This window comes from Tenrec ecaudatus, chromosome 16 (genome assembly GCF_050624435.1).
Source record: "Tenrec ecaudatus isolate mTenEca1 chromosome 16, mTenEca1.hap1, whole genome shotgun sequence".
Classification (NCBI taxonomy): Eukaryota; Metazoa; Chordata; class Mammalia; order Afrosoricida; family Tenrecidae; genus Tenrec; species Tenrec ecaudatus.
Window position 1 is genome coordinate 78,879,167 of NC_134545.1, and position 25,964 is coordinate 78,905,130.

At 44.6% G+C, this 25,964-nt stretch overlaps 1 protein-coding gene across 2 annotated transcripts in view; it reads left to right on the forward strand.

Annotated features, from left to right (window-relative positions):
• The window catches only part of LGI1 (leucine rich glioma inactivated 1), an 84,424-nt gene that overhangs the window by 45,953 nt on the left and 12,507 nt on the right, over positions 1-25,964 (forward strand). For both annotated transcript variants that reach the window (XM_075533779.1, XM_075533780.1), the window contains exons 3-4: positions 19,596-19,667; positions 19,764-19,835. In XM_075533779.1, the coding sequence (XP_075389894.1) occupies positions 19,596-19,667; positions 19,764-19,835 (144 nt within the window). The remainder of the gene's footprint in view (positions 1-19,595; positions 19,668-19,763; positions 19,836-25,964) is intronic.

A 25,964-nucleotide genomic window follows, 5' to 3' on the forward strand; every position in this document is an offset into this window, starting at 1 on the left:
CTTTGCTTCCCGCTGGCCTCGGGAGTGGGTAGAATAAGCTCATTTTCACAGAGAAGGAACTAAGACTCCAAATACAAACTTCCCTGGGATCATTCATTAAAAAAAACAGTTGTCATTGAGAAGATTCCAATTCATGGTCATCCCACGTGTGCAGTGGTCTTTGGGAAGAGAATTGTTAGGCTTTGCTTTCAAGGCACCTCTGAGTGGATTTGACCCACCAACCTTTCGGTGGGTAGCCAAGCATTTAACCATGTGCACTACCCAGAGCCTACTGCTAGAATCCCCTTCAATTGTGGAAATGATTAGGCCCAACAGTCCTGGGTTTGGCCTTAGGTGACTTTGCCTGCAGGACCACACCGGCCATTGCGTGGGGGCCCACAATGAATTCTAAGGGCAATTGTGACCATAGTTTGCCAAGCTGGCTGACCATATCCCGTGATGAAATATACTTAGACTCAATTCTGTTGGATTGACAAACAAAAGCAGTTGAGTTTGGGCTCTGTTATTGGAATGGGAAGGGAACTTCCCAGTTCCCATCACCCACCCTCACATTCTCATCTTTCAATGTTGGCCTCAGATCTTGTTCAGACCTTCTGGTAACTCTCAGCATGGGAGGCACGATGGGAAGTCCTGTTTGAAATGTCAGTCTGGGGTACTAAGCACAGGCCCAGTGCCCCCCACCCCCACCACGGTGCATGCAGGGTGTGAGGAGACGGCCCTTGCCAGGCACCGGCTGGCAGTTTGTGTTGGAGAACAAGGAAAACAGCCTACACTCTGCAGACAGGCAGCATAAATGTGCCCAGTGAGCATTCGTAGGCTAACTGTACAGAACATACAGTAAAAACACAATAATAAAATCCCCATTTGAGCTTTTAAGCAAACACAAAATTTCCCCAAACAAATGACATTTCATTCATAGGGTCAGTGTGAAAGCATAACCAATGAGGGTGATAATTCATTCTAGTTTGCTTTCAGTGGGTGGGGACTGGTGCACTCAGTGAACCTAGAGAAATGTGTTTGCACATCTTATAGCCTCGCTCTCTCTCATCTACAGACTGAAATCTCCACCCACAGAGGCTCAGAACCAAAGTAAAATCCACATTTAAGGGGATAAAATATGATCAAGTTGTCATTAAAACTCAAACAAGCTCACTGCCCCTGCATCAGTTCTAACTCAGAGTGGCCCTATGTGGGGTTTCTGAAGTTATAGGTCTTTGGGGAGCAAATAGCCTCTCCTTTCTCCCGTGGGAAAGTTGAACCACTGACCCTGCGGAGAGCAGCCCAATGCCTAATTCACAGGACCACCGGCCTCCTTCCATTTCCCTTCGTTCGTGAAGTCTTTTCATGAATGAAACCCCTCCAGTGCCGAGGAGAGTTCTATTTGCAGGCAGTGAACTCTGGGGTTAGTTTAAGCATCAGCTAAAAATAAATAAACTCATATAGAAGAATTCAATATGACCAGGGGGAAAAAGTCTGTTTATTCCATTGAGATTTCTGCCTAGTTTAGAAGAATAGAATTGGCCTACAAAAAAGGAGGGAGAGAAAGTATTATTACTTTTTAAATCTACAACCAATGTACAAGTATGTTATCTTTAATCAATAAAAAAATTAAAACCAATAGCATGGACAAGAGAAATATTAAACCCATTCTTACCAAGAGTTTTATCATTTGCACCTATGTTGTCTACCCAAGGGGAAAGCTTGTTGGCTTATATTACCTTCATGGTGAGTGTCATCGTGTCCTCCTTCTACCACGAGCATAAAAAAAGTTTGATTATCCTCAATGACTATGGAAAACAAGCCTATCAGCTAAGAGCAATTACCAGCTGGTTAGGGGCAGGCATGCACTGGGGTATGCCCATCAGATGCCCCCACAATGGACCAAAGTCAAAGATTCAATCATCGAGGCTCTTTTGCCCACAGTTTGCCCATTGACCCACAGATCTGACTCTTCATTTTAATTACTCCGTTAACAAATTCATTAATTGTTGTGACTATGTAACTAGCTCTGTACAACAAATATTTTCCTGATATAGTATTGTCTCCTTTCAGTGATTCAGATGAGAAATCTAGGCTTCACTTCTCCCCTCTCTTACTGTCCACTTTCAACTGGACAAGTCACCACCCAACCAGCCTGACAATGTGCCTCCTCTTCTCCACCCAATGCCACCACCCTAGTTGAGGCCTTTGTTGTTTGCAAAGGCTGCGGCAGGAGCTTCTGCACTGGTCTCCTGGCTCAGTCCCCATACTCTCCGTCTCCATGAGTATTACCATCCTGAAACAGATCTCAACCGGCACCTTTGAGCTCAGAAGTCTTTAATGGCTCCCTCTACTCAACCCCCCCCCCCCAAAAAAAAAAAAACCCACAGCCACTGAGTGGGTTCTGACTCATAACAATCCTGCAGGACAGAGTCGATCTGCTGCAGGGGAGTTTTAAGGCTGTAAATCTTTATGGAAGCAGACAGCAGCATCTTTCTTCTGTGGAGCAGCTGGTGGGTCAAACCGCTGACCTTTTGGTTAACCACTTAATCCACTACAAACACACCTCAAGCTGCTTTCATCCCAAAACGAAATACCTTATTCCCTGCCCGCAGTTCTTTCAAACTCCATGGACTCCACTGATGCCAATAGTACTGCCTTTCGTTTATTGGAGCTGTTTGTGTCTGGACCTGCTCGTGTCACTCGTGGAGACACCGTCAAGATGGATTATGCAGCTGTGTATGTCAAGGAGAGCCATTGGGAACTAAGATGGCCTATTCGATACGTCTTGAATTCAATCCATATCTTCAGCGATGTTTTCCTGAAGACTCCTATGGGGTTCTCAGTAGACTGGCTTACTCCTCTTCACCCCTTCCTTGTGGTTGGTACTCCCCTCCAACTTCACATGGATAAGGATGTGGTTGCCCGGGAAGCAAGCTGAATTAAAACAGGTGAAAGATAAATTTGCTTCAAACTCCCTTCAACAAAAATGTCTAGTGTCAAGAACCAAAATATATGAAGAGATAATAGACTTTAACCTTCCTTCGGTAGGGCTTTCCAGTGTCAAGAACTCAAAAGGCAAAGCTGTCAGAGTCGTTTCTTAGATGCCCTTTTAAATTCTCTCATCCTCCTCTCGCTGGACTTGATGTAGGTCTTTGATAGATAACAATCCCATTTAGGCTTTGCCTGTGGAAACTGGCTAAGCTCACAAACCACAAAGGTAAAATCTCCCTTTCCCGAGTCTGACAGGACCTCCAATGGGTAATGTTAGTTAAGCATTCTTAAGAAAAAATTCATTACTACAAAGATAATCATTTCTTTTGTGAATTATTTAGATCTGCTTAGCTACAAAGGTGCTTATTTATTGCATAATGACAAGCGGTCCCCAAATGGAAGCTGAAATCTCCCCTTCGAGTCAAAGGTTTAATGGTCCTGCTCTGCGGCAGGTCAAGTGTGTGGCAGGTCACTGTGAGAGAGACAGAGACAAATGAGATGCTGTCCCTCCCTGCCCCTAAAGCAGTGCCTCACAACCTGTGGGTCACAACCCCTTGGGGGGTCAAACGACCCTTTCACACAGGGTCACCCAATTTATAACAGTAGTAGAATTACAGATAGCAACGAAAATAATGTTATGGTTAGAGTGTGAGTGTGTGTGGGTGGGGGGGGGTCACCACCACAAGAGAAACTGTATGAAAGGGTCGCAGCACTAGGAAGGTCGAGAACCACGGCCCTAAAGGATTTTGGCAGCTCAAAGTTGGCCGTGATTCTCAAAAAAGTGAATTCTATTTTCCCTGGATTTGAATGTATTGTAAGGCGGCTTGAGAAGCATTTTCATCGTCTTCAAACTGATGTTCCATTGATGAATCATGACGCTGCTACTTGCTGATGGTTGCTGATCCCACGGCGGTTGTGCATCACAGAATGATGGTGCCCGCTGTCCTCAGCGCTGTCACATCAGTGGCAATGACCATGGCCTTTTTGGTCAGGTAAACTTGAGTTCAAATGCCCCCTCTGTGACTTGCTAGGAGTGGGATTTGGGGCAAGTGTAGTAAAGTTGTTTTTTCTTCATCTGCAAAATGAACAACCATGGTACCTACTGCCAGGATTACCATGAGGATTAAATGAACCAAAGTATATAAAGCACTCAAGCTAGCTACTGTGATTCAGTGTAAGCGCCAGCTTTTGTCCTAGTACCTGCAGAGAACTTTCCTGTGAAACACTGTAACGTCAGATGAGCATCTGTGGGTGGATACGAGGGGTACCCCCCAAAAATGGACTTTTCCCCCAATGCCATGTATTGAAAATTTTTTTTTTACAAAACAACCTTATCATCTTCAAAGTACTCTCCATTACACTTGATACATTTGTCAAATCTGCGATTCCTTTATTGTAAACAGTTTTCAGACTCATCTCTGGATGGCTGACAGCATCTCCCTCATTTTTTTTCTTCACCTCTTCTATGTCGTCAAATTGCTGTCCTTTCATGTCCCTATTCATTCCCCAAAACAAAAAGAAGTAGCACAGATCAAGGTTAGATGAGTAAGGTGCATGGGGCAAGAGAGGTATGCTGGGTTGGTTTTTGTTTTTTGTTTTTTTCCAAAAACTGGCCCAATGAGATGGCTGCATGAGAAGGTGCATTGTTGTGGCAAAACCAATCTCTGGTCTGCCACAAATCAGGCTTACTTTGGCCCACACTGCTACACTATCTTTTCAGAACCTCAGAATAGAAAGCTTGATCAACAGTCTGACCTAGTAGAACAAACTCCAAATGCACTACAAATTGACATTTTTGGACCATTTGGGAAATTGATGGGCATCCTGAACAAAGTTTGTCATCAGTCGACATTTCACCTTTTTTTAAACAAGAAAAACACTCATACACTTGAGTTTTTCCCATAGCACTGGCCTTGTAGGCTGTGTTCAGCATCACAACAGTTTCTGCAGCTTTTTTCTCAAGCAGAAAACAAAATTTCACAGGTTCATGCTGCTTTCTTAAATTGGCCATCACAAAAAACAACATTTGAGTGAAACTACTTTTACCAAAAAAAAAATTCACTGTGACCAGAGAGAACCTTCCCAGGTGATGCCGCTGGATGTACTGACTCAGAGTGAGCTGCTTGATGCTTGCCTAGTGGGGAAAATGCATGCAACAAAACTTCTGCCCAGCAGAGCTTTTAGAAAAATTTGGGGGTGGGGCATGAGGCATACCCCTCGTAGGTTGTGTTTACCTATAGTCCCAAACTTCAGGATTCTGTGGTTCTACACATAGTTCTCCATCAACACTGACTAAACAAAGCTTTCCTTCAAATATTTCTCATAGGCAGCATCAATTATTTGCCCTTCTAAAATTAAACACACGCACATAATCTTTTCACTTCCTCATAAAAAATAAATAAGAATAACTGGCATCACATTTTGTGAAACATGACAGATTTTACGTTACATCATTAACCTTGACCCGTCTTCAGATGCGTGTTTCTATGCTAGATGGAAACAGGCCAGGAGACATGGATTTGAGATCCAGTTCTACTGCTTATGGGTAGCGTGACTCTGGGCAGGTCACAAAATGTCCCTGTTCCTCCACTTTTATATCCATAAAATACCAGAAATCAATAAAGTCTTGGTTCCCAAACTCAAATGTCAATAGCAGTTGGAGAGGTAAGGTACATTATAGAGGCAGTTGGGTATAAGGCAATAGGGAAGGATGGTGACTGGGGTTAAAAATAGACACTTAGGTCTCATCTAAGAGACAGCCATTCCTTAGCTCCACATGCGCATGGCTGATGGGAATGGGCTCCGTGGACATGGGCAGTATTTCCTAATTTTCTGTGGTTGGCAGCAATCTGGAATCGGATCCCTGAAGTTGGGTGAAAAAGCCAAACCAAGCGTGGGTTGGCAATTTGAAACCTTTATAGTTTATTACATCAAAAGTCTTACTAGCTTACAAAGTCTATTCTATTTCACAAACATGGTTACTTTAAATTAATATGGTACAGAAAATGTCCTATTTAAAATGAGCTAAATTTAATTGACTATAACATACCAGAAATCTGAGATTATTAATGGAAAGAGCTTTATAATAAATTCATTGTTGTAATGTTATTATTTAAAAAACTATGTAGTTCCCAACCAGCAGGTCTAAAGGACATTCTGGGTCCTCCCCGTGATCAGTGATGATAAAGCAGTGTTTCCGTACCTTTCCTTTAGGACAGAGGTTAAACAGCAACTGCTGGGCGCACTTCCTTAGTAAACTGCCAGATGGCTTCCCAAGTAAAGTGTGATTCAAAAACAAAGAGCCATTTTAAGATGGTGGTGACTTAGGAAAAGGCTTGTGTTTCCTGAGGATTCATTAGAAAAATGTAAATAAAATGCTACTGTAAATTAAGTTCCATTTCTGATAGGTAAGCACATATCTAATAATTAATATAAGATGTGGCGCTCTACTCCTGTAAAGAGTTACAGTCTTGGAAATCCACAGGGGCAGTTCTACCCTATCCTGTAGGGTTGCTATATGTCAGAATTGACTTGATGGCAGTTGAGTGTGTAAGTGAGCAAGTGAATTATTATTTTTATAATTTTCTGAATTTTTTAAAGCAAAGAATCTTTCAAAAATAAAATAAACAGAATTCATAAATACAAATAGCTCTTGACTCAGGGAATTCTTGGTGGAGGGCTGTAGATTTTGCCCACCTAAACATTTCTGGCTAAACATTTCTGACTTCCTTTTTAGAACTGTCCTCATTGCCAGTGTGCAAACCATGCAATAGAACCAGCTGAGGCTTTGTTAGCAGTATTCATCATTTTTCTATTGCCTGGATTGATACAGGTCTGCTTATTGCCTCCCAGGCTTGGCGATAAGCATTTTACATGTCTCATCCCATCATCACAGAATCCCTCTCAGGTGGGTACCATTCTCGGGAGGCCTTGAGTCCCAGAAGAGTCAAGTGACCTTCTCAAGGCCTCACGCAGAGCAGGGGTTTAAACCCCAGTCCTCGCTTTTAACCACTTCTGTTGACTTCCTCCTGAACATGAACAGGCTTGACTTTGAACGGTTTAATTCCCTGAATAAAATATCCCCGTCAAAGGGTCAACGTTTGCCATGAATGAGGACATTGAGGAGAATGTGCCCTGATTCCTAGAGACAATCACGGAGGCGGCATTCCAAAAGCCCTTTGAAAGAGCGGCAGCATCGCTGGCAAGAGCATCCAGTTGCCCTAGAAGCCACCTCTCATTTGTATGTGGAAGCTCCGGCCTCCCTGCTTTAAAACAAAGAAAAAGAAAAAGGCCTTATTTACTTTAAGGTTGCACCTTAGACCCGTGTTTTCTAAACTCGTGTTCTGGGGAGCAGTTGACCTGAAAGAAGAGATTTCTGGGCTCAGATACACTTGAGAGACACTGCTCGTTCTGTCTCCCCTCGTTACCCACAGTGCGCCTCGGCACAGAAAAGAGTCTGACGTAATTTGATGCTGCCTGCCTCTTCTTAATGCCCCTATAGAATATTGGTTCTGTAGAACACACTTGGGGGATTGATGCCTTTGATAGTCTTATCTATCTGTTTCTTGTTGTGGCGGTTGTGAGTGCCATCAAGTCAGTTCTGATTCAGACTGACACCATCTACAACAGAACAAAGCACTTCCCAGCCCAGCTCATCCTCGCAATTGTTCTGTTTGAGCCCATTGTTGCAGCCCCTTGTCCATCCATCTTGTCAAGGGCCTTCTCGTCTCTGACCGGCTTCTTTGGCAAGCTTGACTTCCTTCTCCAACGACTAGTCTCCTTGATAATAGAGCCAACGTACATGAGACAAACTCACGACATCCTAGCCTCTAAGACACGTCTGGCTGTCGTTTCTCTAAGGCAGATTTGTGTTTTCCTCTGGCAGTTCGTGGAAATTCCAAAATTCTTTGCCAACACCATCATTCAAATGCAGCTGTTCTCCTAGTCTGTCAGTCTGGAAGCTCTGCTGAAACCCGCCCACCCTAGCGGATTCTACTGGGATTTGAAGTCCTGGTGGTATAGCCTCCAACATCACAGCAACAGAGAAGTTACCACAGCACAACCAGCTGAGACACAAGCAGTGGTTTTCTTGATCAGGTCAATTATTAGGTCAATTATTTGATTAGGTCATTGAATCTTTGACTTGTTCTAAAAAGGTAGGAGGGCTCAAGCAGGTAGGAAGAAGCCAACCTTAATGGAGACATCGAACCATTCAGCTCCATATAAAGAGACAGCGTGGCTGGTGGAGACCTTGACTGATTATACTAGAGCCCACCTCCCCACCAGCCCACCCATGACCAGCAGCTTGGACACACCCCTTCTTTGAGGATCCCTCATTGGATGTTCTATCTTTTCAAGGTACTAGATCATCACTTAGAGTCCCCCAGTTGGAGCAACTGGTTAAGGTACATGCTTCTAATAAAAAGGTTGGAGGCTTAAGTCTACCCATAGGCTCGTTGGAAGAAAGGCCTGGCAGTCCACTTCCCAAAGCTCAGTCAGGGGAAGCCCTGCGGAACATAATTCTGCTCTGAAACATGGGTGTTACCACCCTTTGGCCTGGATTTGGTGGAAACTGTTTGAAATTGGTTTAGATTATTCCTTGCGGCCCCTTCAAAATGATAAGGGCTTCTGTGCTTCAATTTACATACTTTTCATGTTTCTTCGGAGTGGATTCTCCTGTAGCTATTTCCTAAGTGTCTGAATCAGCACTCCTCAGGGAGTCCCATCAAATATTTATTTATAGGCCCAATCATAAAGGGCTTCATTCTCAATAAGTCTGGAGCACTGCAATATTTCATTCTCTTCGTGAGCCTCTTAATTTGCTTACAGACAGAAAAGATGTGGGTAGTTAAAAGACTCGGTTGGCGTCATTAACCCGCTTCTCCCACGCTTATTCACTTTTTTCAGTACGTGTAACAGCACCTCTTCTCCCCTTGAATGTCTCCCCTTGAGTGTTCCAGTCAACACACTCTAGGAACGACTGACTGGGACGCTTCTAGATGTGCAGCAGGCGCCAGGCTGATCTGATGAAACTAAGGAAAGGCAATGTGCCCTTGCCCGGGGCCATGCACGAATCCTGGAGGGAAGACCCTGCCGAGCACAGAATCCCAGCCCCGACCCCGCAGAGGCTTCCAGTGACTTTATGTGTCTCGCTTCAGTTTGTTTTATTTCTTGATCTTCACGTAGGAGAAAAATAAACCACACATTATAGTTTTGCTAGCATAAGTTAGTAGGTGGAAGACTGCTGCAGATAGAACGCTCAGTTTCTTCTCCCTGGATGATGAAGAGCCAAGGACATACAGTGATCAGTTGCCTCGTTGTGACTACTCCTATCAGGGAAGGTGTTTGACTGTCTTGGGAAGAAAGGTACAGACTCTAAAACTGAAGAAGGGGTTCCAGGCTCAGATCTTTGCGTGTGGTCATGCTAAGAGTCTCCCCATCGGGCATCCCTGCATCCTACGCCTGGCTCTGCCACTGACAAACCGTGCGACCTTGGTCAAGTCACATAACCTCGGTTGGCCTCAGCTTACCCTACGGAAAATGAAGGAGCTGAGCTCCGTCTCTCTCCAGGGGACCTCTGCCCTCGTCCCAGATTGACGGGGAGTCAAGTGCAGGCTGTTCCGATCTATGCCGAAGTGAAGAAGCAGTGCTCTCCTTAAGGATCAGCTGCATGACACTGGGAATGTTTGTCAGGGATGACACTCCAAACAAACTGTCGAGGAATCTGCTTCCTGTTTCAAGGCTTTGGTGCCTGAAGAGCATATTTTAAATAGTCAAGTGATAAATTATTCCTGTGACACACATGCTCAGAATGTGTGCATTGAACTAACGTGAGTCATCAACCGATTGTTTGTTACCGTTCAACTGGCCGATGCTTTGGGAGAAAGGCGAATTCGTAGTGACAGCCAGAAGGCCGGAATCATTGCAACAAAACCAGCTCTAAACAAGTTGGCAGTTCCAGCTGTGCCCCCAGTTCTTCCCACAGCTGTCACACACACATATTGCCCCCCTCATTTGCATAGGCTTATGCAAGCACCCAGGCACATAGCTGCCTGGAAAGGTGCACACTTGTTTTTGCACACAGCTTCTGTGAACGTTCTCTTGGATAAATGACCGCCTCACTGGCCCTCCATTTCCTCGGCAGTAAAGGGCATTCACTACATCGAAGGGGGTTTCCAGTTGTGATATTTTGAGTCTCTGCTCTTCGTGGGTGTACTGAGCTCCTGGTCCATGTCACTCTTAGGATCACCCAGGAAGCCTCTCTTAAAATTACAGTCGTGGTTTGAACAGATGATGAAACAGATTCACCTCTGTACACAGCGCGTGCCTACTAAGTGGCAGCTACGCGTCTAGAAGCCAGCTTCTCTTCGGCTTCCATCGGGCAGCCTCCCCGTGACATGAGGAGCTTGCTGGTGGCCGGCTCACTAACCAACCTGGACATGACTAGGAGGGTTTGGACCATCGGAGACCTCTCTTCTATCAGGACTCATCCGCACCAAGCCCCAGAATGGGAAGTCAACCGAAATGAGCTCATGCTTATCTTGCTTCACTGCGCACTCCAGCCCGGTCAGGGTTTGTGAAAAGGAAAAGGAACGTTGGTTCTGTCGGAAGGTGCTGTAGGGTGGTGGGGAGATGGGTGCCAGCTACCCCTAACGAGCAGAATCTTTACTGTGGAAAAAAGAAGAAGAACTTGATCGCTATAGATTAGCAAACAAGCCTAAGTAAGACTGTGTTTACCTTGCTTATTGGCAAGAAAGTAAAGACACGTCTCTAAATCATCTACTGACTACAAACAAGAGAACCGGCCTCTGGGCGGCCAGGCCCGAATCAGCCCCTCGTGGGTCCAGGACAACTCTGACGGCAACCAAGAAGTCACAGGGGACTGGAGAGAGAAGGGAGTCTGAAAAAGCCGGTGCTGCTGGCACCTGACCAGGTGAGCAGTCTGGCTGGAGACAAGGGGAGATTTTCTCAACGGGGTGTCATCTCCTCTCCACACCCCTGCGCCTGCATCCCGAATTCAGCCATCTGCAGGCCAGCCTTCCCTCAGCTCCCCTCCCTCCACGCAGGGCCCCTGCCTGCACTTCCATGAACAAATCTGCGGCGCTGCAAGTAAAGGCTCCTACACCTCCAGAGCTCCAAGGGCTCAAGTGCTTCCCAGTCTAGCCCTTTCAGTTTACAGCGCAGAGAAGCGACCGCCTCGAGGCCACATACAACTCCTTATTTGAAGACTCTTTCTTCAGTGTACGCCTCCCCCAGTCCCCAAGAAGCAGGTTGGAAATCCCTCCTGTGGAACACCAGCCTTTGCACCAACACGTGTCTGCCCAGTCCTTGAGCTCTGTCTGCACGGCCCCCACCTCTGGTCTCTTGGTTAGACGTTAGATGGCCTTCGCCAGTGACCTCATTTCAAGTGTGATCAGATCCTCATTATTTGGTCCTCTGCTCTTTTATGGTCTTTTTTCCTGACCCCATTCTTTGCCAGATCACTCAGCTTGGTATCAATCTTGTGACCCACTGTTCTGTTCCTTTTGAGTTACATTCTGGTCCTCTTGGCTTTCCGGGCCAGCTCAGAACTTTCTAGCAGTCTTAGAGCCTTGGAGCTGATTGGTAGCATCTGAGAAGGGGTGATCTTCCCCCGTAGGTAGTTAGATATGGCCGCTGGACACAGGACCTGGAGCTTGGGGTTCACAGACATTCTAGGGGTCATATCCCCTGATACCAATGCAACAATAATAAAATTATGAAAGTTTTTAAAACTCTGCTATCAACAGATAATTCTTAGAACACTGGAGCCTGGATAGTAGTTTGTGATCACGTGCTAATAACCTACAGGTTAACAGTGTGAACCCACCCAGTGTTTCCGTGGAAGGAAGCTTGGCCAACTACTTCTAGAAAGGCCAACGGTCGAGAAAAGTCTTTTGGAGCAGGTCTACCTGTAACCCACGGGGTCGCCATGAGGTTAGGTTGACTCAATGGCAGTTAATACAACACTTTAAATACCTGTTGAAATGACTTGTGTGATTATAGATTCATCCAAACACCTCACTGCCACCAAGTTCATTGCAACTGATAGCACAGGTTAGAAATGCCCCGTGGCTTTCTCAGACTGTAACCTTTTTCCTTGTTTAATCATTGTATTAGGAGCTCTTACAGATTTATAACATTCCACAGTCCCATTAGATCAAGCATAGCTGTACAATTGCTGCCACATTACTTTCAAACATTTTCTTTCTTCTTGAACTCTTTGATACCAGCTCCCCTTTGTCCTCTGCCCCCCACCCTGCCATCCCTGTGAACCCTTAATATATTATTATTATTGCCATCTTACTCTATCCAGTGTGCCTATTCATCCAGAATTCTGCTGTGCATTCCCCTCGAGTGGGGTTACACAGTCATCACTGCTATCAGCTCCCCTCCCCCACCCCGTTCCCTCACCTCTCTTCCCGTACTCACAGGGAATCGTTACACCCATTGCTGTTTCTGAAGGATTTATCTAGCTTGGGTTCCATGCATCGAATGATCTTACTTATACAAATGTACATATGCAGGTCTAGCAATATTAGTGAGGTAAAACTAAGGCCATAATAGTGGGGTGCAGGAAATATTAGAGAACTAGAAGAGGGTTATGAGTTTCATCAGTGCTGTACTACACCCTGGATATAGCATCCCTTCCATGTGGCCCTTCTACAAGGGACTGTGGAACACCTCACTTTTCTTCCACAGAGCGGCTAGTGGTTTCAAACTGCTGACCTTGTGGCTGGCACCCAATGTATAATTCACCATGCTACCAGCAGGGCTCCTGTGGGTTCATTAGAAAATGCTTTTGCAGACTTAATTATAGAAATGTGTCAGTTGCTTTACTTGTTTACTTATCAGAGATACATTCATATTTTGAAACATTTCCATTTTAAATAAAAATATACAAATTAAGCACTAGACTCAATAAACTATAAGAATGACAGCTACCTTAAAGAAATAGGGAGGAAATAAATAATAAAGACAATAAATTAAGTAGTAGTGACAGTAAGAAATCTAAGATCTGGGTTTTGGCAAAATCCAATCAAATACCAGAAATTGAAGGAAGCAATACAAGTTGAAAATAGCTTAATTATTGATCAAAAGATCATCTTTGATAAGTATTTATGCAAGAATCATGGCAGTGTCACTTTGCATCTTATCTAAATTAAAAGCAAGTTCTGAGGAAGAGTCAAATGTTTTTAAAAAAAGAAGAGGAACGTTTAGAGAAATACTTGATGGCTCTTACGTTAGGAAGAATGCTTTAAGAACAACAGCCAAGAAAGAGTATTTAATGAAAAGAAACATATCTTTCTGTTAAATAAAAATGTAAAACTTCTACATATTAGAAAATCATGAAAAATTTAAAAGACAATACTCAGTGGGAGAAAACGCGTAGCCTCTAATAATATGGGTCAAGAATCATTAGTATTGTAATAAAGTGCTTAGAAAATAGCAACAAGAAAAAAATGGCCTAAAGATATGAGTTCCTAGGAAAAGCAACAAAAATAGTCAATAGACATAGAAAAAAAGCTATCAGAGAAATGCAAATTTAAAGCTACGTATATTTTGACTGTCAAATCTAAAAGATGGTAATACTACCTCTCAGTAGCTCTGGTGGTTCTGTGGTTTGGCCTTGGGCTGCTGACTACGAGGTCGACAGTTCAAACCCACTAGCCACTCCTTATGAGAAAAATAAGCTGTCAGCTCCCATACAAATTTACAGGCTCAGAAACCCCAGATGGGGTCACTATAGGTTGGGATCCTTTCATGGCAGTGGATTCTATTTGAGTTTCATACTGAATGTTGGGGAGGACGTAGGGAGAAACGATGCCCTATGTATAATTTGGTTTAAGTTGGCAATAAAGAACTGGAGACATCATAATAATAAGAGGAAAAAAGAACTGGAGACATAAAAATAATCTATAACATAATATTTTACTTTTAGAAATCGGTGCTAAGGAAATGGTCAAATATGTGGGGAGAAATTGTATACAAGGATGCTTATGGTCATAATTCATAATAATGACAATAATTTAAAATTGACATTTTAAAAAGTAGTTGAACCATGATATAGCCATAATATAAAACTCACTATGCTGCTTAAATTATATTCTTAAGGAATTTATCATTATGAGAAATTATTTGTCGTAAAATTAGTAAAGAAAAAGGACACCGAATAACGTTACAATTATTCGATAAGTATGTATGCCACGGCAATTAACAGCACGTGTACACATGCAAAGAAAAATTAAACTCACTGCCGCTGAGTCAGTTCTGACCTATAGTGACCCTGTAAGATAGGCTAGAACTGCCCCTGTGGGTTTCCAAGACATCACTCTGGACAGAGCAGAGAGCCTCCTCTGCCGTCCGAGGTTTGGACCACCACATGCACATCATATATCTATTATGTCTATGTAGATGGATAAATTCGGAAGGTGTGATTAAGATGATTTTTACGTTCCTTTTTAAGCTTTTTGGTGTTTTCCAGATTTTCTACAGTGAGCATATTTTATTCATAAGCAGAATACACTAGACAGTATTTAAAAAAATTAAATTCTTCACTTGAAAAAAAACACCACAAAAACGGGGCGATATGCGCCTGAAACCCAGATGTGATTTTTAAAAATCATTCTATTTGGGGCCTCCCACAGCTCTCCCTACAATCCATACACACATCCACTGTTCCAAGTACACCCCCACACGTGTCATCATCATCATTCCCAGAACCCCACCTCTCCACTTGAGCCCTTGACATCAGACCCCAACCTGCTCCCCCTCCTCCCCACGAACTCCTAACAATCCATAAACCCTTTTCTTTCCCCCCATGTTTTACACTGACCGCTGTCTCCCTTCACCCACTTTTTCGTTGTCCATCCCCCTGGAAGGGGTTATATGTAGATCACAGTGATCGGTTCCTTCTTCTCCTCCTACCTTTTCCCTTACTCTCCTGGTATCGCTACTCTCATTATTGGTCCTGAGGGGTTTATCTGTCCTGGATTCCCTGTGTTGTGAGCCCTTATCTGTAGCCATGTATATGCTCTGGTCTAGTCAGATTTGTAAGGTAGAATTGGGCTCATGATAGTGGAGGGGGGCAAGCATTAAAGAATCAGAGGAAAGTTGTATATTTCATTGGTGCTCTACTACACCCTGATTGGCTCATCCCAGATATGATTTTAAGAATACTTATATTGATTAAATCTTTTAAAAAGAAAAAGAGGCCTATAAAAGTATTTGTTATTCTAAAAGTATGTATTGTAATCAGATTTTTAAATGCTCATCAGCTGAGCAGAGTTATGTAGACATTATCTGACCTGGGTGAAAGATCACTAAGTGTGTGGAAAAACCCTGGCCTGGCAATGCCTTAGGGATTCTCGGGGCCTCCGTTTCCTCTTCTGGCAAACATGTGAGAACATCTGCGGTGCCACTTTTGTACAGAGTTGCTCTGAAGACCAAATAAGATTATTCAGATTCAGACAGGCCATTGAGTAAACTGAGGCTATAACATGTAGAGTGTTGTGGAGGCAGTGATAATAATTTAAATAGTATTTCACAAAGTAGAGAATGCCACCCATTCGAGGGGGTGCTGGAACAGATACCTACACTTTATCCCGGATTGTGGACCACTGTACAAAGGTTTTTAATTGCCAGGGAGATGTTAAGTAGTTCTTTTTTTGAAAAGAGGATGATAGGCCAGATACGTTTGTGAAGCTATGATTTAAAAGCTATGAACTGAGAGTTGATACATACAGTCTTCCTAAGTCTTTCTTCTTTGTAAAGGAATATATACACCTTGGGTGAGGGGCAACATAACTTCTCCTAGCTATTGCCACTAAGTCCCCTTTCTTTCCGAGTTTCTGGGCTGATGACAAAGAAGCATAAGCCACAGCCCTTCGGGAAGGTGATGCAGGTTAATCAAGGCACGTCCTGTATGGAATGAAAGGCATCCTTCCAGTACTCACAGCAGAGCCATCCTAGAACAAATGTACCTGCAAGTTTTCCTCAAGCCTCTCACCACTCTTATTTGTATCCTTTCCCGACTCAGTCAGATAGTCTAGCATCTTTGTGCTCCCTCGCAAAACCTCCTCTCACAGTCATTGACTCTTAGCTGTCTGCCGGAAAGTGTCACTGGTGCCGCTGGCTTTTTATTAAAGACAAAGTCCTCGCCTCCCAAGGTCAAGTATAAAAAGATGTGAGTAAAGAGTTGGCACTGGAGTTCATGCTGACCCAGTGATGGGTCATTTGATAGAAAAGGAAACAACGAAACCCTGAATGTCCCCCCTCTCGAAGAATAAAGGAAGTGGTCAGGACTGCAATGTTCCCACTGGCCCAGGGCAGCGGGTAGATTCTAGAACCCCACGGAACCGGATGAAGATAAGCGTCTGTAGGAAGTTGGGGTTAGTGTGGCACGGTGATCTGTGAAGAGAGAGCTGGGAAACTGAAACATATTTGTCGGATAACAAATCATAAGATTACAATTAAACATATTTAGAGGAATCCACACACCCCAAAACCCTAAGAACTAGACTCCCACCCTCTTAATTTAAAATTATTGCGGCGATATTTTAAGCACACATGGTGTAGCAAGATGGATAGCCCATTCAACTATCTTTAGAATATATGTGCAGTTTTATACATCATATGCTAGAATACTTGTCCACAGAAAGCTACAGTTAAATGTAGACTTCAAGGACTGTGGCGTGCATCATTATTTTGCCCGCAAGATTGTTTTTAAGCTTTCATAAGAACTTTTTCATTGCGGTATAATAACCACCACAACAAAAACACCAAACAGGAAATCCTGTGCATATCCTAAGTGTGCATCTCAATGAAGGAGCCCTGGAACTAAACCATCAAGTGCTTGACTGCTAACCAAAAAGGTTATCAGGTCAAACCAACCCGATTGCTCAGGTTTGGGGGAGAAAGCTCTGAGGATCTGCTTCCATAAAGATTAGAGCCAAGACCACCCCAAGGGGCACTAAGATTTGGCATTCACTCAGTAGCACCCAGCAACCACACCGCCTCAATGATTTCCACAAACGGACCCCCCTTGAAACCAGCACAACAACCAGTAACAGCAAACGCACACACAAACGTGACCATTCCCCCTGGAAGACTCCACTCGTGGCCCCTTCCCGGAGCTGCTCACCCTGCGGGTGCACACCAATCTATCTGACTTTTCCTGACCAAGATTTGCTGGGTCTTGTCCTTACATGTAAGTGAAATCATACCAGATGCTCTCTTTTGTGCCCTGACTTTTTCCTCCTCAACAAGAATGTCACAAAATTCACCTAGATGGTGACCCAGAGTTGTGGGTATAGCCAGAGGTTTTCATTTCTGAAATCTAGTTCAACAAACTTTATTCAACCAGGAACTGTGCCGGAGACACAGAAACCAAATAAGGGTAAGTCCCTGTTGTTAAGAACATTCGGTCTCACCCTAATCCTGTAATTGCCAGGATTTCATGCAAAGTGAATACGCTTGTGCTGAACAAATATTTAGTCAGTGCCCACTCTGGGACAGATCCGGTTGTCAGTACTGGGATAAGCAACGGACAGACAAAAACTCTAAGCAGGAATCTTGTTTATTTTTGTGGGGTTGTTTGCTGTCCTGTGTGGGCACGTTTTGCTCACTAATAGCCGTTTCCTAATGATTTACATCTGATTTCACAAAAGCAGCACTAGTGAGGAGAAGCCATTGTTGGGATAAGTTGGAGCATAAAATTATGACATTGTTCTAATTCTGGGGCAGTTCACAAACCTGTGAGCCCGGCATGTATTCCTTTCTGCCCATTTCCGCCTTCCTCCATTCTCTCTCCATCCAACTGTGGCCTAGAGAAAGAGAAACAAATCTCCAATCTATAGCCATCCTTAGATTGATGTACCTGAGCAAGGTAAAGGAATCTTCCAGAACCATGAAATCAGAAGAGACAATTGCCAACATTGTGTCCCCAAATCACACACCTTTTCATGTGTTTGAATAACCGTAGGGCCGTACTGTGCACCACTATGCATTAGTGTGGACTTTCTAGACGCCAGTGAGTAATCTCAGTAGGAGCCCATGCTGTTGGAGGGACAGCCCACTGCTCTCGGAAAAATACCCTGGAAGACTGTGGAGCCAAACAATGTGCCTCCATGTCCATACCTGGGAAACCTGGGACATTTTAGGGCCCTGCTCATGGAGCTAAAGGCTTTAAAAGAGAATCAATCCAACATTAGCCCAGGATTGATCATTTGGGAAGAAATGCAAATGCTGGGGCTGTTTGTTTAGTTCATTGTTGGGAAGGGTGATTTGTTTGCTTGGTTTTTCTTCTGATGTTTTATGAGAAATTTTAAGCATATATAAAAGTAAGTGATAGCAAAATACACTCACCTGCACCCGTTTTTCAATCGACTCATGCCCCATTCCTAATCTGTTGCTGCCCACCCCCTAATTATTTTGAAGTCAGGCCACCTGAAAAATAAGTATTTCACGAATTTGCCGAAACTGAGGTCTCTTGGTTTGTAATAGACTCAGCGAGTTGAAGTCACTGAGTTAGAGACATGTACATGATTCAATGCTTTGATTTCAAACTAAAATTCATGAGGTTTGCTAACAGAATGATGAACTTTACAGAAATGGACTCACACAGTGTGTATGAGATGCAAATTCTCAAGTTATGCCAAATGCCTAGCTGTTCGAGACCACTGCAGCCTTGTAGAAAACGGGTACAAGTGAGACAGGCTCCCGCACATGGGTACAAATATGCTTGAGACAACTGATGTATGGACTGCTAGAAGAGCTGTCAGAGCCCCCAGGAAAATGATTTTTAAATAATAATAATAATACTAAAATGCGTTTTATTCTTTAGCTGAGTAACACCTCTTTCAAACCCTCATTAGGAAACTGGCAAGTTCGCCTAGGAGTCCCACAGCGTGTGGAGACTGTCAGTTGCTACTCTTTTTCATTAGTAATTTGCAAGCCAAAATCCCTGTAGATGCTGTGACGACTTAACAGTTTCTCCTAAAGCAAGTTCATCCCAGCTACTTAGCTCTACAACGGCCCTAAGACACCTCCTGAGCCTTAGTGCTTCCCGTCTCCCGTTGATTGTTTTCGGGGAGGGCTTAGCGCGTGTTCGTTGGGCAAGTGCCAATGGCCTGTCCGCCGTAAGCTATCACGGCACAGCGAGGCACGCAGTTCAAATGTTCTAGGCTTCCTGGGCTTGGAGCCGCAAAGCAACGTTGTTTTGCTTCAGAAGGCTCCAGAGGTTTCTCCAGGAAGCAGAAAGGGCTCTAGAAGTCTCTTTGTCATGAAAACATGCAAAACATTGTTGACTTGGCTATTTCCCCTGCCGTGCCTGCCCCAGCTGTGTCTCAGAATGGTACCCGGGGCATGTGACAGCCGTGACTGGGAAGAGTGAGACACAGACACAGAATACCCCTCCACGAGCACGTGGTGAGGCGGTAATTGGAGACAAAAAAGCACCCGGGTTACCTACCTGAATAATCCTCTGCAGGGAAGATAGCTAGACCTTTTTTCACACACAACCCACTCGTATCTCTGGGAGATGAAAACAGCGAAGACTGGCGATGTGGCAGCTGAACCATCTTCATTGTGTATTTTCTGGGCAGGTTATTCACATCGAACTCCTTTGATGTGATCAGTGATGATGCTTTTATTGGCCTTCCACACCTAGAGTATTTGTAAGTAGAAACGCTTTCTTTTTTTAACGATGATTCATGACCAGGGCTGGCTGGTTCCTACCGCTGTCTCACAAAAACCATTGTAACCTCTTGCAGATTCATAGAAAACAACAATATCAAGTCAATCTCGAGACACACTTTCCGAGGACTGAAGTCTTTACTTCACCTGTAAGTATACCTGTGGCTTCCTTCCACTCTTTAAGCTTGCTGGTGGGCTGTACACGTTGACACCCTCCACTCTTTAAGCTTGCTGGTGGGCCGTACACGTTGGCACCCTCCACTCTTTAAGCCTACTGGTGGGCCGTACACATTGGCACCCTCCACTCTTTAAGCCTGCTGGTGGGCCGTACACATTGGCACCCTCCAGGTGAGGCCTTGACTCTGTGGGTCTGTGAGAACTTAAGAATTCTAGCTCCTTTCTCTCCCTGGCCACTTGTCATCTCTCCCTGTCATCAGCCACTGTGTGGCCAGGAAATTAATGTTACCATTAATGCTACCACTAACAATACTAGCATAAAATATTAACCTGTGTAATATTAATTAATCATAATTCATGATACTGAAAGGGTCCCTTGGGGTGTCCTGGGCTACAGATGGGGCTGCTCATGGCAAGGTCCGCAGTTCAGAACCAGCAGCCGCTCTGAGGAAGGAAAATGAACCTTGCTGTTCTGGGAAAGAGCCTCGGAAACGCACAAGAGCAACTGACTCTTGGCCATGAGGCGTCTTTCTTTCTCTTTTAAAAATTATTCTTAATCTCATTAGCTCAGACCAACCGTTAGGTTAAGAAAATAACCTAATGTGGGAAATTTGTGTGAAACAAATAATTTTGGTTTAATCGATATCATTACTCAACTTTGTGGATAATTATGAATTGACACTACGCAACTTAATTTTATATTTGCTGCGGATTTCCTTTCCAGTAAAAATCTCTACTTTGTGTACATGAAAACCTATCCTATAGCCACAGGAAGCATTGACACCCCACATGACCAACTTGTTGATAAAGGGACCCAATTATTCAATGGATCCTGAGAGCAACACGGGGCAATTTCGCCTCCAATGTGGCATTTGGCAATGTCTATAGACACTTGTACTTGTCACAATCAACCCAGTGGCTGAGGCCACAGATGCTCCTAAACATCCTACACTGCCCAGCCAGTCTCACAGAAAAGCGGTGCCCGGCCCACAATGTAATGTCTTGGTTGAGAAAACCTGAGGTCGACATATGAACTAAACAACACACACACACACACACACACACACACTTTCACTTTCAAGGAAGCTAGAAGGGTAGAGGGAAATAGGGCATAGATGCTAACTTTGGACCAGCTATTAAGTTTTACGTGAACTTTTATTTAATCTTCTCAACAGACAGACAGAAGAATCTCATTTCACAAACAAGGAAACAGAGACTTAGTATATATGACCAGTGAATTGATGTGTTATAGAATTATAGCAACATCAGTTCAAAAGAATAATTCAAATGACTATGTATTTTTCAAATGACTGATATATGCCTTATTCGTGTGAAAGATGCCACAGATGTAAGAGCTGTTATCAGTCCATCTTGACCTCACAATCCGCATCCCCAGGTCTGGTCTAGCCCTGAGCCTCAGCAGAGACAAAGCAGACAGAAGCCCTGCTCTTTGAGCTTCCATTCTGCTGTGTCTGCGTTCATCACGCTGCCGCTAAAACGCACCGTTTTCTCCAGCTGTTTGGGTTGCCATTAAGAGGGAGATGATAACCAGGCTTATTTTATTAAGTTGTTACAGCTTGCAAGGTGTGGAAAGGGGGAGGAGCTGGGTACCATTGACTTCCTGAGGCTACCAAGGGAAAAAGCAGAGCCCATGCCCACACCAGCCCACAGCTGGTCTCCACAAGACAGAGGTCAAACCTGCCTCCACCTTCACTCTCTCTTGATCCTGTTCTGATGGGTCTCTGCCGGCCAGCCTTCTTTCCCCTAGTCTGACGCCAACAGCTCCCCCCACAGCACTCTGCTTCTCTGCTGGGTGTGACAACCCGTTGTCATGGTCACACAGTCGTCACAGACAGTCTTCCCATTAGGGGGGTTTTTAAGGGAAGTGAACAGGTCCCCACAGCCAGCCTCAGAAAGCATTCTGAATAAAGCCATTGGTTCACTGCCTCTCAGTCACGTGGTCCCTGGGCCTCTGCCTAGTTCTGTGGGCCAGGAAGCCTGCCTGCTGCTCTGCCTCACTGCCCCACCCTCTCAGCGGCGTGACTCCTCTTCTCTGTCTGGCATGCCTCCTCTGCTGCTGCTGCTGCCACTTGAGGCAGAGATTTCACACGTGCTCTGGTGATAACTCTTCTCTCTAGCGGTCACAGGACTCCCTCTGTACTTGCTTCTGAGATGGCTCTCATACCTACAGAAACAACAAAATGGACCAATCCCTGAGTTAAATTTCTCTACCCCAGTGGTTCTCAATCTGTGGGTCCAGACCCCTTTGGGGGGGGGGGTCGAACCACTCTTTCACAGGGGTCGCCTAAGACCATTGGAAAACACATATTTCCCATGGTCTCAGGAACCAATATACCGCTCCTGTATCCGTCCCTAGGCAGGTCCGCCCACATGCAGATACGCCCACATACAAGTACCCGGCGTGAAGACTGTCCATGCTTTAAGACAACATTTCATTTATTTGTCATTAGAAATAAATATTTCACAATATATAATGACATATTGTTTTGTGATTGATCACTGTGCTTTAATTAGGTTCAATTTGTAACATCAATGAAAATACATCCCGCGTATCAGATATTTACATTCATAACAGTAGTGACATAACAGTTATGAAAAAGCAATGAAAGTAATTGTATGGTTGTGGGGTCACCACAGCATGAGGGACTGTGTGAAAGGGTCGCAGCATTGGGAAGGTGGAGAACCACTGCTCTACCCATTTGCATGGTCCCACACAATCACTAGGTGGAAGTCACAAGTGGACAGAAGAGCCAGATTAAGAGATTTCATTTCACCACAGCAGTAAAGCCAGAAGTTCCTACCAGGTCTTTGATGAACATCTGGTAACCTGTCGACCATTTAGCCTTCATGAAACCAGGAAAAAATTTATTGAACAGGCTGGGACATGAATTGAGGAGCAAATGTGGTTAAGGGGAAAAAGAGAAGATCCTGTTGGCAGGAGTCTGACTCTTGCCCTTTGTCGGAAAATGCAGAGAGTTGGGATTGGATATACACTTTTAGATCAAACCCAGGGTTCTCATTCTGGTCCAACATCAAGGCCCTCACAGAGACCAGCTTAGCCCTTAAATAAATTCAGTTGGTGCCTAAAGAAGCAATGAACTTACCTCACCGTATAGATCTACCTCAGCAGGTCTATCATGTAGCTATCCCGTTTCTCTAAATGACGCCACAGAAAGAGGACTGCTGCCTCTACTGGAGTCCTTAGAAAGCCTGTCAAATCCTCGGTGTCAGCATGGTGTGATGGAGGTGTCGGACCCCTCTCTCCCACTCTATTACCTGTGTTAAGCTTGAAACCAGAACTTCATGTGAAGAGGTAATTTATATCAAGAAGGTATTCCAGCTGTGCCCAACTCAAGTCCGTGAATCCGATGCTAGCCAGAGCCCTCTCCAGACCCACCTAGCTGCCGTCTGATGAGCAGAAGCGGGGAGCAGGGAGGTCAGTGTGTGCAGTCGTGTGGGTCCCAGGTCAGAGGGAACATGGCAGAGTGCTGACAGTTCCCAGGGTTGGTGGCCCGCCTGGGACTGCCCCGGAGGCAGACACAGAATCCCAGCAAGCAGAGAAGGCAAAGGCCAAGACAGAGGGAAGGCTTCCTTGCATCTCTCTCATCAAGAGGCTGCACACCAAAGGAAGCATCATCAGGTTGCATCTGATGGGACTTCCCCGCTACACTTTCATCCAGGTACAAGTTGACATCAAAATCTGATTGTCGTACTGTGTTGCAGTGATGCTGGAAGCGCTGTCACTGGTGTTTCAAATACCAGAAGGGTCCCCCAGAGAAAACAGGTTCCAGGGGAGCTTCCCGACGAAGAATACCACCAGTTGTTTGTTAGTCAACCACCACCCAGAATGTACAGATTATACTCATGATTGTGGAGTTTATTAGGGAAGTAACAGGTTATCATTCAGGAAAGACTCAGGATACAGCTCTTCCATCAGGACAGCCTCTTTCCAGCGGTACCACAGTCAAGCCTCTCGCTGGTCCCCACCCTCTTGGGCCTCTTGACTGTTCAAGCAGGCAAGCATACAAAGCTCTGTAGATCCACTGATAAGTGCCCGGAGGCATCCCACTCCACCAGTAAGCCTCTGACTGAAGGCATTCCGCTTTCAGCTTCCAGCATTCAGCTGGGAAGTCCACTTTGACATCTACCGCCCTTTCCTTGCTTTGCTCCCTCTGCTGCTACGTTCTCTCACTGTCTCTGCTGTTATGGGTCTGTGCCTCCTGGAGCAAGGAGTTCTCTCATTAAAGGGGGCTCCAGGTCCACAGGATGTGCTTCATGCCTGTTTCTTCTTAGGGATGGTCAGATCCACCCCTTCTGCCTTCATGGCTCATTTTAAGCAGAGACGGATGTCAAATGGACCAATCCCCTCATTAGAGTTCCATACACCTAATTTTCATGCCCCCCCCCCCCGCCCCAAGGACGCCACACACTATATTTTCAGTGTTAGCAAGTAGTTCAGTTTCCTTAGTGGGCCACAGGTGTTTAACTGGCATAGTCCCGCCCACTCATTTGGTGGGATTTACAAGATTTAAGGGACAGAGTAAGTAGCTCACTGTAACACGCCGGGACTCACAGTTATCTGCATTTAAATAACTGTCCTAATGCTGTGCATTTTGATCATCTTTAAGGTTTGAGATCTTGAAAGTAGTTTATATAGTTCATCAAGGTCTGCATTTTTGGATGAGCATATATTTTATGTCAGAAAAAATATAGATGATAAATTACTTTCTGGCCAATCATGACTAAGTCCCTAAACTACATATATTAATTTCTGTCACTCTCCTTGAGCTTTCTAGTAATGTTTCTCTAAATTGTCACATAAGTATTACTGTGACTAAGGCCCACGTGGTGATTGGATTATTTGCATATGCGCACAAAAACATTTCGGGAAAGTTGCCATGAATGCACCGGTGCTTGTGGAGTATGTACAAAACACATGGACAAAATATGGACAGAATGCATGCACAGCAGTCCTCGTACTCGAGGTGCCCTCCTATCGCCAGTCAGCCAGTAAGACACCGTCATTTCCGTTGTCACAAGGACACGTATGCGGAAGAGCTGTGTAATGTGGTCGGGGTGAGAACGATAGTACCTAGCTCCCAAGGCTGTTATGAGGTTAATCAAGTTTATATGTGCAGAGTGCTTACAACACAGCCTCACACATCTTAAGTACCATTCACGGAAAGGGATTCCAAAAGTTCGTGGAAAAAATTCCATTAACTTTTATTTCCATTTCCCCAAACTTCTTGAAAGCCCCTCAAATAGTAACAAAATAAAACCCACTGCTTAACCCCTGCTCGCCCTGGATCAGGACTCCAGGGCCAGTGGACTTGCTTTAGTGGACTTGAAAAGTGGGGCTTCCTGCTCCTCTAAAGAATTAGCATCTTGAAAACCCACAGGTCTCTAAGGAGGAGTCCTCCCTTGTCCTATCGGCTCACTGAGTTACAGTCAACTGGATGGCTGTGAGTGAGTCTGATCTCTCCCTTGAAACTGCATACGAGGTTAAAGCAATTGCACATAAAGGACCACACTTTCCGTGAGACTCAAAGCCAAGCTGAGCGTCTGCATTGCAGGGAGGCAGGGAGCATCCCAGATGGCTGTGGGCGATGCTTTCTTAGCAGCAGAGCCCCGTGGAACTGAAACAAACGTGCTGCCTGAATCTGTCTAGTCTGCGTTTGAAAGAAGACTTGTCGGTGGTTTCCATAGTCACAATTCCAGGCTTTCTCAGGTAAACCACGAAGGCACCAGAGCAGAAGGCATGGTCATCAGTTTTGATGGAAAGGAATGCCTGTCTGTAATTGGGAAGCCTTGACCATAGTCAGCCAGTTGCAAAGCAGCCAGATGTTCAATTGAATAAAGAGTACAGTGGGTGTTTTAAAAAATTCTTAGGTAGACTTTGAATTAGGAGTTAGAGAATACTGTTTAGTTAAAGGTTCACTTTCAAGAGCCCCCATGGTACTTTTGAAGTAGTATTGCTAGGAAGCTAAGGCGAAGGGCCCTTTGTGTGCAGTAGGCCCATGTGATGTGGTGGTTGATTGGCCATGGTGATTCACAGGGCTCTGAGTTGTCCCGCTAACTCT